This window comes from Phodopus roborovskii, unplaced genomic scaffold (genome assembly GCF_943737965.1).
Source record: "Phodopus roborovskii unplaced genomic scaffold, PHOROB, whole genome shotgun sequence".
Taxonomy (NCBI): domain Eukaryota; kingdom Metazoa; phylum Chordata; class Mammalia; order Rodentia; family Cricetidae; genus Phodopus; species Phodopus roborovskii.
The window spans coordinates 41,149-54,337 of NW_026126263.1; the positions used below are offsets into that span (position 1 = coordinate 41,149).

At 44.0% G+C, this 13,189-nt stretch overlaps 1 protein-coding gene across 4 annotated transcripts; it reads left to right on the forward strand.

Moving 5' to 3' along the window:
- The first annotated feature begins 9,602 nt into the window (after positions 1-9,602).
- Rbm3 (RNA binding motif protein 3) lies at positions 9,603-12,293 on the forward strand. 4 transcript variants are annotated; one of them, XM_051179679.1, is made up of 6 exons: positions 9,603-9,783; positions 9,999-10,105; positions 10,743-10,851; positions 10,949-11,042; positions 11,294-11,379; positions 11,711-12,293. In XM_051179679.1, the coding sequence occupies exons 1-5, from the start codon at positions 9,681-9,683 to the stop codon at positions 11,352-11,354; spliced, it is 474 nt and encodes a 157-aa protein (XP_051035636.1). In that variant the 5' UTR covers positions 9,603-9,680; the 3' UTR covers positions 11,355-11,379; positions 11,711-12,293. The 4 variants fall into 4 exon arrangements, with proteins under 4 accessions (XP_051035636.1, XP_051035635.1, XP_051035638.1 ...); XM_051179678.1 differs by having other exon boundaries at positions 9,608-9,783; positions 11,294-11,375; XM_051179681.1 differs by having other exon boundaries at positions 9,610-9,783; positions 11,297-11,379.
- Positions 12,294-13,189: the final 896 nt, after the last annotated feature.

Genomic DNA, 13,189 nt, shown 5'->3' on the forward strand with positions numbered 1-13,189 from the left:
GCCTCCTGGGTATTGATATTAAAGGCATGTTGCCACATGGCTGGGTGGTTGTGGTGGTGACAGCACATGCCTTTAATCCCAGCCCTCAGGAGGCAGAGGCAGGCAGACATCTGTGAGTTCGAGTCTAGCCTGGTCTACAGAGTGAGTTCCAGGACCAGCCAAGGCTACACAGAGAAACACTGTCTCAAAAAAAAGTGTTGCCATCATGGTCAGGCTTAATATTAATTTTAGGTGTATGGTTCTTTTGCCTACATGTATGTTTATGCACCACTTATGTGCCAGATGTTTGCAAAGGCCAGAAAATAGTGTCATAGCCATTGGAACTGAAGTTATAAATGGTTGTGAACTCCTGTTTGGTTGCTGGGAACTAAACCCCAGTCTTCTGGAAGAACAGCCAGTACTCTTAAAACAATGAGCCATCTCTCCAGCACCAAGTAGTGATATTTAAAGGGTCATGTCATGCAAGTCAATTGTATGTATGGCAGCTTGGGCCTTGTGAATGCCAATGAATCCAGTCTGTGAAAGGCTCTGAAAGGCAGAAACCTCTATTCTTTCTCAAGGATACTTGGACCTTCTGGTCCATTCCAACATTCCAATATAGCAAGTGATGCAAGCTGCTGCAACCACCAGTAGAGAAACCACAGAGGAAAAACACAGGTTCCAGGGCTGACAGGAGGGCCCAGTGGGTAAAGATGCATGTCACCAAGCCTGATAAGCTGAGTTTGTTCCCTAGGACCCCTATAAATTTTCCTCTGACGTCTACATTTACTCCCCCCTACACAAAATGAATAATGTAATAAAAAAATAGTTTAGAGCCAGGCAATAGTTGTGCACACTTTAATCCCAGCACTGGGGAGACAGAGGCCATCTGATCTTTGAGTTTGAGGCCAACCTGGTCTATAGAGCTAGTTCCCGGACAGCCAGGGCTATACAGAGAAGTTCTGTTTCAGATAACCAAAAGTGTGTTGTGTGTGTGTGTGTGTGTGTGTGTGTGTGTGTGTGTAGGTAGTATATGTATGTGTTATATATGTGTGGGCATACACACACACACACACACACACACACACACACACACACACACACATATAAAATATATACATATATTCCCCTTGTAGACCAGGCTGGCCTCAAACTGACAGAGATCTGCCTGCCTTTGTCTCCCAAGTACTAGGACTAAAGGTATGATATATATATATTTTTTAATTTATTTTTTTAAAGAAAACATAGCTTCCAGAAATTGTAACATAGCTCTTAGACCCATAGGGTCTGGAGACAAGGATTCTCTGTAGCTTTGGAGTCTATCCTGGAACTTGCTCTGTAGACCAGGCTGACCTTGAACTCACAGAGAGCCGCCTGCCTCTACTTCCCAAGCTCTAGGATTAAAGGTGTGCACCCCCACTGCCTGGCCCTTTTTTATATCAGTCTTTTTATTTTCATTTTTTAATTGCTTTTAATGCACTGGTGTTTAGTCTGCATGTGTGTCTGTGTGAGAGTGTTGGATTTCCTGGAACTTGAGTTACAGACAGTTGTGAGCTGTCATGTGGGTGCTGGGAATTGAACCCAGGTCTTTTGGAAGAGCAGCCAGTGCTCTTAACAACTGAGCCATCTCTATAGTTCCATACAATGTACTCTTGAACTGGTATGATTTGAGAGACAGATGGCTGGCGGCAGCAAATACAGTCTAGGCTAGAGAAAAACACAAGTTATTATGGCTCTTACCTTTTCTCCACATTACTTTGGAAAAGTCTTTGCTCTCTTACTGAAGAAATCCAGACCCCCAAATACAGGCGTCCAGATGGCTAATGTGAAGGCAGCAAGTATCCTAGGGGAAGAAATGGCAGCCAACTGTAGTCAGAGTTTCTCTCCCCCAGCAGCTAGCAGTCTTCCAGATGCCAGTACTCTGAGAGAAACTACCTCCTTTTTTTTCCTTTTCTGGAACTCTGTAGACCAGACTGTCAAATTCACAGAGATCCATCTGTCTCTGCCTCCCAAGTGCTGGGATTAAAGGCTTGTGCCACCACCGCCCGATGAGGCTATCTCCTTTTAAAGTGATTTTTCCTCTGAGGATTTGGTGATGACTCCTTATTAGAACATTTGCTGGTGTTAGGAGAGCAGGTGTGAGGGACACCTTCTGTGATACTAGGGGCCAACAGTCTGTCTCATCCCTCACACTTCTATTCACCCCTCAAAGCCCGGGTAAGTGAGCAGGTGGAGTTTGGTCTCAGCTTTCCTCAGTGCATTTGGCCTGTTAAAGTATCAGGCAACTTCAGTTCAGTATGAGCTCACCACTAGACCATAGATAGTAGGGCAGTGAAGCTATTGCCAGAGGAAAAAAGTGTGGAAGTAGCAGCTATTTATGACTGTATAACAAGTTACTTCTAAACATAGAAGCTCAAAACAGCAGGGATTTATTTGGCTTGCAGTTTCCAAGGGTCAGGAATCTGGAAGTAGCTTAACTGGGTGGCTTTGTCCCAGGATTGGTCCTGTGGTTTCAGTTGAGTTGTCTGTCAGCCAGGAGGCCTGACTTAGCAATGACTTCACTTGTATCATGACCCATTCATAGGAAAACTGGCAAGTGGTTTTAGGTTCTTAGTACCTGAGCCTTTTGGTGAGGTTTCTCACAACATGGGACTCAAGCAAACAGATGAGATTATGACCAAGTTACAAGACAGTAGTTCCAATGCCTGTTCAACTCTGAGAAATGAAAGACTGTGTGCATACCCACACAGGCTTCTCATTATGTAGGTAACAAGCTGCTGAGATTACAGGTCTGAACCACCATAACCAGTATTTTGCAGTGCTAGGGACTGAATACAGGATTTTATCTCTTTGGGGGGGGGGTTAATTATTAATTTATTTTTTACATTCCAGGCCCAGTTCTTTCTCCCACTCCCTCCACCCCCCCCGACACACATCTGCTCCACGGAGAGGATAAGACCTCCCTAGGAAGTCTAAGTCGGTCCCACCTCTCCACCCCCACACCCATGTCTAGGCTTAGCAAAGTATCTCTTCATACAGAATGGTCTCCACCAAGTCAGTTTGAGCATTAGAGTTAGATCTTGGGCCCACTGAATGTGGCCTCATACATTGCAGAAATCCACAATTAACCAATGGACCAAGCTCCTGGAGAACAATCAAAGTGAGGGAGGTGCAAAAATATGAACAAAGGAGTCAAGACCATGAGGGGAAACCCACAGAATCAGCTGACCCAAGCTTGTGAGAGATCACTGACTCGGGTCTGACAAATGGGGAACCTGCATAAGACCGAACTAGACTCCCTTAATATAGGTACAGTGGTGTGACTGGGACAATTTATGAGGCAACTGGCAGTGGGTCTTTTTTGTTTTTAAACTTATTTTTATTTTATTTTCGTTGGTGTTTTGCCATGGGTGTAAAGTCCCCTGGAACTGGAGTTACGGTTGTGAGCTGCCATGTGGGTGCTGGGAATTGAACCTGGGTACTCTGGAAGAACAGCCAGTGCTCTTAACTACTGAACCATTTCTCCAGCCAAACACAGGATTTTATGCATGATATGCAGACATTCTATCAATTGAGTTGCATTCCCAGCCTTCAAAATATATATTGTAAGTACAGAAAATGAAATAGTAGGACTAACTCCTGATATAATAGTAGTTACCAAAATATATTTAAAACAGATTCTCAGAGCTGTAGACATAGCTTAATGGTTTAAAACACTAGCTTCTCTTCCAGAGGACCTGGGTTCAATTTCCAGAAACCACATGCTAGCTCACAATCATCTATAATTGCAGTCCTGGGAAATCTGACCCCCTCTTGTGGCCTCCTGGGATATCAGGCATACACACACATTATACACAGATGTACATGCAAAACACCCATACATTTAAGTTTAACAAAGAAACAAATCCTAACTGCAATTTTTAAAGGTCCAATCTAGGCATGTAAAATAAGAAAAATTGTGTGTGTGTGTGTGTATGAGAGAAAGAGAGATAGAGCACATATTGAGATCAGAGGACACTTTCAAAAAGTATATTCTCTCTTTTGTGGGTCCTGGGGATAGAGCTCTAGTCCTCAGGCTTGGAAGCACGTGCCTGTATCAATTGAACCATCTCACCCAAAAATGCAGGATAACAAGTGTATGCCATCATGCCTAGATTGGACCTTTAAAAATTGCCACAAACATTTTAAGCTTGAGATATAGATAGAAAGATATATCTAAGCCAGGAGTTGGTGGCATACACCTTCAATCACAGTACTCAGGATTATATATGGGATTAGAATGATTTACAGCCTGCAGTCCATCTACTACAACAATGGCTGGCTGTGAATGGAAAGTTCAAGAATCCAGTAGTTTCTCAGTCCCACAAGGCTGGAAGTCTTAATTGGTCTTCAGTATATGCTGGAATCTTGAAGAAGTAGGCTCAATGCTATTAAAGGAATGGACTTGCTAGCAAGGCCAAGGCAAACAGGCAATGAACAAAAACTTCCTTCTTCCATGTCCATATATAGGCTTCCAGCAGAAGGTGTGGCCCAGATTAAAGGTGACCACCTCAAGACCAAGATTAAAAAGCATGTATCTTCCAGCCTTAAGATCTAAATTAGAAGTAGATCTTCCTACTTCAAATTAACCAAAAATTCTCCCACTGGTATCCCCTCCATTTTTGGATTTTAGTTAATTCCAGATATGGTCAAGTTGTCAACTGAGAATAGCTACCACAGCTGCTTACTGGCTTGCTATGACTTGTTCAGCCTGTTTATACAACATAGAACCATCTGCCCAGGGATGGCACTGCCCACAGTGGGCTGGGCCCTCTTACACCAATCATTTAAAAATAGAAAGAAAGAAAGAAAGAAAAAGAAAGAACGAAAGAAAGAGAAAATGCCCCCACAGTCTTGCCTACAGGCCAATCTAATGGAAGTATTTTCTCCTATGGGGTTCCCTCAACCCAGATGACTTTTAACTTGTGTCAAGTTGTCAAAAAGAAAAAAGAAGAAAGAAAGAAGAAAACCCAACATAATATCTAAGCAATCTTCTACTTAGATACTGCTAGATAACAGCTGAGCCAGATCTCTGGCTCCTCTCTTTTCTTTCTTGATGAATGTACATAAAGTTTCTTTGTAGCTTCCTGTTATTGCTAGTTTTATTACATATGGTCAGAGAATACACACACACACACACACACACACACACACACACACACAAAATATTTTTTTGTAGTGCTGATGCTCTAACCAGGGCTTTTTCCATTCTAGGCAAATACTGTAACACTTAGCTACACCTGCAGCCCTTAGTATTGATGCTCTTCGATTGACTGAGGCCTTCTTTGCATGCTAATTAAAAACTTAGTATATAAGTTGTGTTTTTTGTTTGTTTGTTTTAGTATCCTAGGTGTTTTTTGTTTTTGTTTTTTTGAGACAGAATTTCTCTGTAGCTTTGGAGCCTGTCCTGGAACTCACTCTATAAACCAGGCTGGCCTGGAACTCACAGAGATCCGCCTTATTCTGCCTCCCAACTGCTGGGATTAAAATGTGTGCTGCCACCACCTGGTAGTATCTAAGTAGGACCCCAGTTCAGTTGCCAGGACCCATTTTTGTAACTCCAGCTTTAGGGGCTCTGATGTCCCTCTGGCTCTTGAAGACAGCCCACACATGGGCACCCCCCCCCAACAAACACGCCATTAAGAACAATAAAAATAAATCTTAATTAAAGAAAGAAAGAAAGAAAGAAAGAAAGGAGGGGCTTGAGAAATTGTTAATTGGGTAAGAGCTCCGGCTGCTCTTCCAGAGTTCAGTTTCTAGCAATCACATGATGGCTCACAGGCTTTCATAACTCCAGTTCCAGGGAATTCAGTGTCCTCTTCTGCCTCTGCAGACACCAGATGCACATACATGTAAGCAAAACACCCATACACATGAAATAAAAATAAATGGATACATTTTAAATTTTTTTTTTTTTTTTTTTTTTACAGAATGGAGCCAAGCATGACAGCTCATACCTGTAGTTCCTGATCTCATTCAAGAAGCTGAGGCAGGGAGGATTGTTGTGCCTCAAAGGACAACTTGAGTTAGATAGTGAGTTACAGACCAGTCACCATTACATAGCAATACATGAAGGAGGAAGAGAGAAATAGATAATTTAAGCATTCAACTCAAGAAGTCAGGTGAAGCTGGGTGGCTTAGGCCTGTGATTCTAGCACATGGAAGGCAGGGGATCGCCATGACTTTGAGGCTGCCCTGGGCTACATGAGACCATGTCTCAAAGAAAAGAACAAACAAAAGCTGGACATGGTAGTACATGTCTTTAATTTTGGCACTTAGGAGGTAAAGGCAGCCAGATCTCTGTACGTTTGAGGCCAGCCTGTTCTATATAGCAAATTCCCAGCCAGCCAGGGTTACAAGGTGAGACCCTGCCTCAAAAATCAAATCAAATCCACAGTGATCTCTAGTGTCATCCCAGAGGCTGAAGCAGGATGATGACTTGAGCCCAGGAGTTTGAGGCCCCCTTGGGAAACGTAGCAAGATCCTATTTTCAAATGTGAAGTTGGTCATGCACATCTGTAGTACTAGGCAGGAGAATGGAGACTGTAAGTCTATCCTGGGCTATGTAGTGAGTTCCAGGCCAACCTAGAATATATAAAGAGACTCAGTCTTTAAACAAAAGAAAACCATTTCATGCTCTTTGATGGGAAAATTCTAGTGATGTATTAGTTTCAACTGATACCAAGCTTACTGACTACATGCATGCATGTAATTCTAGTCTTTGTGATGCTCAAGGGGCAAGGGAACTAGGCTCCAATTCACAAGTGGAACTACACAGTGAGAACTTGTCTCAAGACAAAACAAAGGAACATCTCTGATGGTTTTGGAGGATCAGGATTCTGGGAGTGGGTTAGTGAGGTGGATCTGATTCAGGGTGTCAGCCTAGACCACAGCTATCTGGAGGTGTAGATCCACTTCTAAGAAGGTCTCTTCCCATAGCTGTTGGTAGGAGATCTCAGTTCCATGCCACTTTAGCCCCCTCTATAGGACTACTCTCGACAAACCAGCAAAGATTTCACAGAATGTTCAATCTGTACGAGAGAATAGAAAACCAAAGCGCCTTTTTATGACCCAGTCTTGAAATAAACTGTCACTCCTGCTTCACTTATTGTAAGCATTGCAATTGATCCACTAGGTCCAGTCCATATTCAAGGGGCACAGGAACTAGGCTCCAATTCTTTTGTTTGTCATTTTTTTTGTGTGTGTGTGGCTGATCAGGTAGGCCAGGCTGGCCTTGGCAAGAGTCTACTGCCTCAATCTCCCCAAGTGCTAGGATTACTGGTTGAGGTCATCACACCCAACTAAGGTGCCAAACCTTAATACTACAGGTAATATCACATTATTCCCCAAATCTTTACATAAAATGCAATTCCAAGAAACGTCTGATTTTTTTGTTTGCTTGTTTCAATACAGGGTCTCATCATGTAGCTACAGTTAGCCTGAAACCTTTTAAAAGTCTCAACATCACAATCCTGCTTCAGTTTCCTGGTAGATGATGATGAGAGACATCTGGCTAAATGGTACAGTAAAACCAGGCACAGCTCTTCCTTCTGCTGGGATATAAATCAAGGGACTTGCATATACTAGGAAAGCACTCTGCCACTGAGCTAAACCCCAAACAAGGGTTGAGGACCTTAAATTAAAAGTAAAATTATAGAGCTAACAGAATAAGTTGTAGAAGAGTATCTTTGGGACTTGGGGGAGGATTTCTTTGAAAATACAAACATGTTGGTTGTGATCCCAGCACTGGAGGCTGAAGCAAGAGGTTTATGATTTTCAGGCTATCCTGAGCAAAGTGAGGTATAGATCATAGAGTGAGAAATGATTAAATGAAAAATAAATGTATTTAACTAAAGATACTATTTAAAATTTTAAAGATTGATCTATTATGTATATAGTGTTCTTCCTGCATGTATGTCTGCAGGCCAGAAGAGGTAACCAGATCCTATCACACATAGTTGTGAGCCACCATGTGGTTGCTGGGAATTAAACTCAGGACCTCAGGAAGAGTAGTCAGTGCTCTTAACCTCTGAGCCATCTCTCCAGCCCCACTACTTACAAATTTAATAACACTAAAATCTCTGAAAAATCACTGAGAAATATGGGAATAAGCCTAACAGAATCCATAGATGAATAGCATCTGAAGGTTAATAAATCTATTTGTGTTGGGGTTGGTGGTGGAGTGGGGGACAGGCCTTTACAAAGCTGAACAAATTCATTCTGTGAGTGAAAAATGTAGAGTCCCCGAAGGCAAACAAGTTGTTATTAGACATCAAAGGCCGGGAAAGATCAAATCGTCAGGCAGTGGACTCAAATACTATTTGCTTTGGATTTTACTATGTATTGCAAAAGTCAATCCTTTGGATCAAGAGCTATTACCCTTATTAGAAAGAAATATTCATTCTCTGGGTTGGATTTGCACCCTTTGATGATAGGATACCTGTTTTGCTGAAAGTATATGAGGCTTAGTGAGACTGTCAGATAAGGATGCGAGTTGAGAAGGATGACACCAAGGGAAAGGGTCCTGTAACATCACTAGGTGTTGGGCAGACGTGACTAAGGAGTAGGGGTTAAGCACTCAAAAACGTAGGGTCTGACATCAAGAATTCTGAAGGTGATGACTTTAGAGACATGGAGGGATAGAACTTTGGGGCCTTAAGGGGTATGAGATTAAAGGATTAGAAGTAAATAAGATTGATTGCTGAGGATGGTAGTTGGTTGGCACTGATCAGTTAGGGACTTCCTAGCGAAGGGGAGAAATGACGTCAAATGCAGTGAAAATGACGTCAGGGAGGAAAAGGCTATATGAATCAAACCGTCTGTAGAAAAGGGTGTAAGCAGAGAGGTGCTTACATTAGGATGCACTGAACTCAAAGTTCTTCTCTATTCCCGGAAACGGCAAAGCGAATTGCATCCTCCGCCTTCCTCTCCCTCGATCCAACCCCCTCGCCGACCTTAACCAATGAGCACGCACGCCGGGGCGCGCGGGGGTACGTTCTGTGACGTATCTGCTACGCACGCTTTATCAGGCGTCTTCCCGCGCGGCAGCCTCTCTGTTCTCCCGCTTCCTTAGAGCTTGCCGTGTCTGCAGCCTTTTGGTTTTTAAGCAGGATTGTTCAGGTAAGCGGCGTTTGGCTTGCGCAGTGGTCGTCCCTTGCTGCACTGCTTTGCCCTCCAGGGGCGGGAGACTAGGAAGAGTAGCTGCCGCTGGCACGTAGGCTTGAGTTCCGAGGAGAGCGAGTCCCAGGCTCGAAGGAAACTCTTCCGATTGGGGAGGCTGGCGTGCTGCATCCGAGCGGGGGGAGTGCCGGGAGGTACGGGCTGGCTCCGTGGCGGGAATGACCACGCGACAACCTATACCGGCTGTCTCTTCCCACGTGACCGCCGCCATCTTGTTCTGCAGGGAAAGAGGAAATGCAATGCCTCTGCGACCGTACAAAATGACGGGTGTGGTGGCATGGGGTGTTGTGGGCATGCGCGGTAGCGGTCGTCAAATGGCGGACAGGCTCTCTGGCTCGCTGGTTCCCGCCTTTTATTTCTCTTAACGCACTTTTTGTGTTTCTGGTAATTCTCAGTCTTCAGGTGTTAGACATCTCACTACTTCCACGTTGACTGTTTTCCCCAATTTCCACTTGCTTGCCCTATAGGATTTTCATTCTGCCATGTCTTCTGAAGAAGGGAAGCTCTTCGTGGGAGGGCTCAACTTCAACACCGATGAGCAGGCACTTGAAGACCACTTCAGCAGCTTTGGGCCGATCTCTGAGGGTGAGCCTTGGACCAGCCCCCGGGTTTCGGGTTGGTAGATGAGAGCTGGTTTAGTCTGGGACTTATAACCTGAAACTCTCCTTAACTTCCCGTGTTGTAACATAGTTAGCCAGAGAAGAATCCAATGGGATACAGGACTTGGGAGGGTGTGTCCATTCTCCTTTGCACTTAATTAAACGTTAGAGTCCTAACATTTACATTTCTGCCCCTCCCAGTGGTTGTTGTCAAGGACCGGGAGACTCAAAGATCCCGGGGTTTTGGCTTCATCACCTTCACCAACCCAGAGCATGCTTCAGATGCCATGAGAGCCATGAATGGAGAGGTGAGGCCTCATGCCTGCAGAGGAGCTTTCTCCCTGTCTGCCACTTTCTTCGTTCTTTGTTTTCCCTCTATGTCTGCCAGGGGCAGCGTGGCCATGAAGCCCCGCAGTGTCCACTCACAGGAGCATGACTGCCTTCTGTTCTAGGGGGTGGAGGGCAGCGGCAGACAGAGCCGGGCTGCCTGGGAGGCGACGACTGGTCCTGCATGAGGCCGAGAAGCCACCTGTGGATGGTTGACCTGCTCTGGGCTTAGGTAGTAGAGTCTGCAGACCTGTGGGCCTGGCCCGGAGAGGACCTCGTGAGTCTTCTGGGATGGACTCTGAAGCCTCAAACCGAGAGAGGTGTCTAGCCCTAATAGTCGGGCAGCTTAGAGGAGTGGGGAGGAGAACTCAGCCTGAGTTCAGTCAAGATGTAAGTAGTAGCAGGGGAGCACGGTGGATTCAGGTCATTTGTGGGAACCTGTAGCTCCTGGTGAAGCCATTCTGGTCAGAGGAGCTTGCTCTGGAACATGGCACCCAGAATTTGGTGCCCAGCAGGAATTTCTGGGCTCTTGTCCATCTGCCTGTACCCATTCTTCTTCAGTCACTAATCTGACTGACTGACAAGGCTTTCTTGTGTCTGTCTCCTTCCCACACCTAGTCCCTGGATGGGCGCCAGATCCGAGTGGACCATGCAGGCAAGTCTGCCCGGGGAACCAGAGGAGGGGGTGCCTTTGGGGCCCATGGCCGTGGTCGCAGCTACTCTAGAGGTAAGTGCAGTGGTGGTTTGATTATGAGATGAGGTAGAGTCATTTGTTAGAAGCCTATGTCTAAACAGCTGTGATTTCTTTGAATATTTTTCTGTAGGTGGTGGAGACCAGGGCTATGGAAGCGGAAGATATGACAGTCGACCTGGAGGATATGGATATGGATATGGACGGTCTAGAGACTATAGTGGCAGGTGGGTGCTGAGAGACTGGGATACCTGTGGTACAGTATTCTTTATATATAATTCAGTAGCCTGATATTCCGTTTTGTTTTGTGTGACTTGCATATATCAAAGATGTGACAGGCCCTGGATTTAATCTCCATCACCACAAAAAGTAGCTAAAGTATGTTGTGAATGCACTATTATGGAATTGACATGTATAGGTTTTAATTCTGTCTGCTGTGTAGAATACATTCCTGTAAAAGAATTTCGCTTTTTCCCAGAAGCCAGGGTGGTTATGACCGCTACTCAGGAGGAAATTACAGAGACAATTATGACAACTGAGACGGGGCATGCGCACATAATGTAGGTGAGACCTACATATTGGCACTGAGTCAAACTTCCTCAGACCCTCCTGTCCTAGCCCTTTTGCTTTCTGGCCACACTACCCTTTATCTCTGTTGCCTTGATATCTTAGCCAGCCAGTCTATCAACACCATTTGGCTGCTCTTGCTATTAGGTGCATGCCAACGCTAGTTGTGGGAGTGTAGGGGGTTGGAGTGTAATCTTTTGTTCTATGGGGCATGGTAGAAATAAAGAGGCGGTGTGCAGTATCTTTATCAACTCTGGGAGGTGAGCATGTTATCTATCAGTCTGTTTCTTCCTGATATCAAAATTCTACCCCTTCTTACTATTCTCAGATACACAAGGAATAACACTTCTGATCCAGGATCGTCCTTCCAAATTGCTGTATTTATAAAGATTTTTGGAGCTGCGCTGAAACATCTGTTTTAGTACATCGAGTTCTATTTTTGAATTGAGCTCCCAAGGTAGTTTGTTAAAGACCTTTTAGAAAGCTCCATGTGTTCTTTAAACATTTTTCCCTTTTAAAGACAAGTTTTAAGATATTGGTTGTGGTACCAATATATTTTTTTTTCTTTTACCAATTTTTGTTTAGGCTCAGGATCGTTTCTGGCCCAAAAAGCTGGCCAGGTTAATGTTTTTAAAACTAATGTATTTAGGGACATTTAAAAAAACTGTATACAATGTTTATCATGGCCAGAAAGTGATTTCTGAATGTATAAGCAATCTGAATCAAGATTACGATTACCTAGAGATGGTTTTTATTCAAGATCACTGTCCTGATTATATAGAAGAGCTTCTTTACAATGTTTGTGAATGTCATTTTTTTAATACTGGAAGAAAAGATATTCTGTTGTGTCTGATGTGTTTAGGATGTCCTTTATGGAGCTAATTAAAAGATGAAACCTGAACACAAATCAATACTGATAATGTTTTTTCCTTATTCAACACAGTATACGGTTTAGAACTAGAGGCAAGTCAGGAGGGTGGAAGCTTGGAAATGTAGTGGGATGGACAGAAACTGCTAGAAGAGTTGAGCCTTGAAGATGAAATTAGTAAGGGTTAGATTGCTTTATTGGGTGTATGGTAAGATGGAGTTTGGATACAGATAAGTCAATTCCCTTACAACTAAAATTGGGGTTTCTAAAGTAGTTTGTCTTTTTCACAACTGCTCCTTAAGTTTGCTTTTGTGAGCATAAGGTGGATACCCTACTTACAGGATTGTCCTGAGAGCCTAAGCACATTAATCTCATGACAATGATGGATACACAGAACAGATAGATACCTTAAATGATGGAGATTGTGGAGGTGGAGATATACTGAACAACTTCATGTCAGGCAGAAGGGAAACCTGGTTAGACAGTAGGCATTAAAGAAAATTCAGACTAGATTCACATGTGGCCTGTTCGTTTGACTTCTGTTTCTTGTAGCATAGAGTGTTCCACATCTGGGGAGGAAAGTCGAATGCCTAAGTATATAAAGCCACTGAGTACAATCACAGAGGTCTTGGGTGAGAAGCCAGTTGTGTCCCTTCATATAATTTTTGGGGTGGGGGCTTCTATCTTTAGCTGCTCAGTTCTACCTCTAACCTTCAGTAGAGGTTCTAGGGGCTGTCTGGATCCCATGAGTGTTCCTCCATTAGTCCCAGTTAGGATGGAAGAGTCCGTTCTATCTATGTTTTCACCTGGCTAATATTGAGCCAAATACCACCAGGTTGCAGACTGCACAACATTTACTCTGAACAGTTTGCTTCATCCTTGGGTCATGAAGGCCTCTCCTCAGGTCTTCCCCAACTAACAGGGACAGGCCCCAAGGAT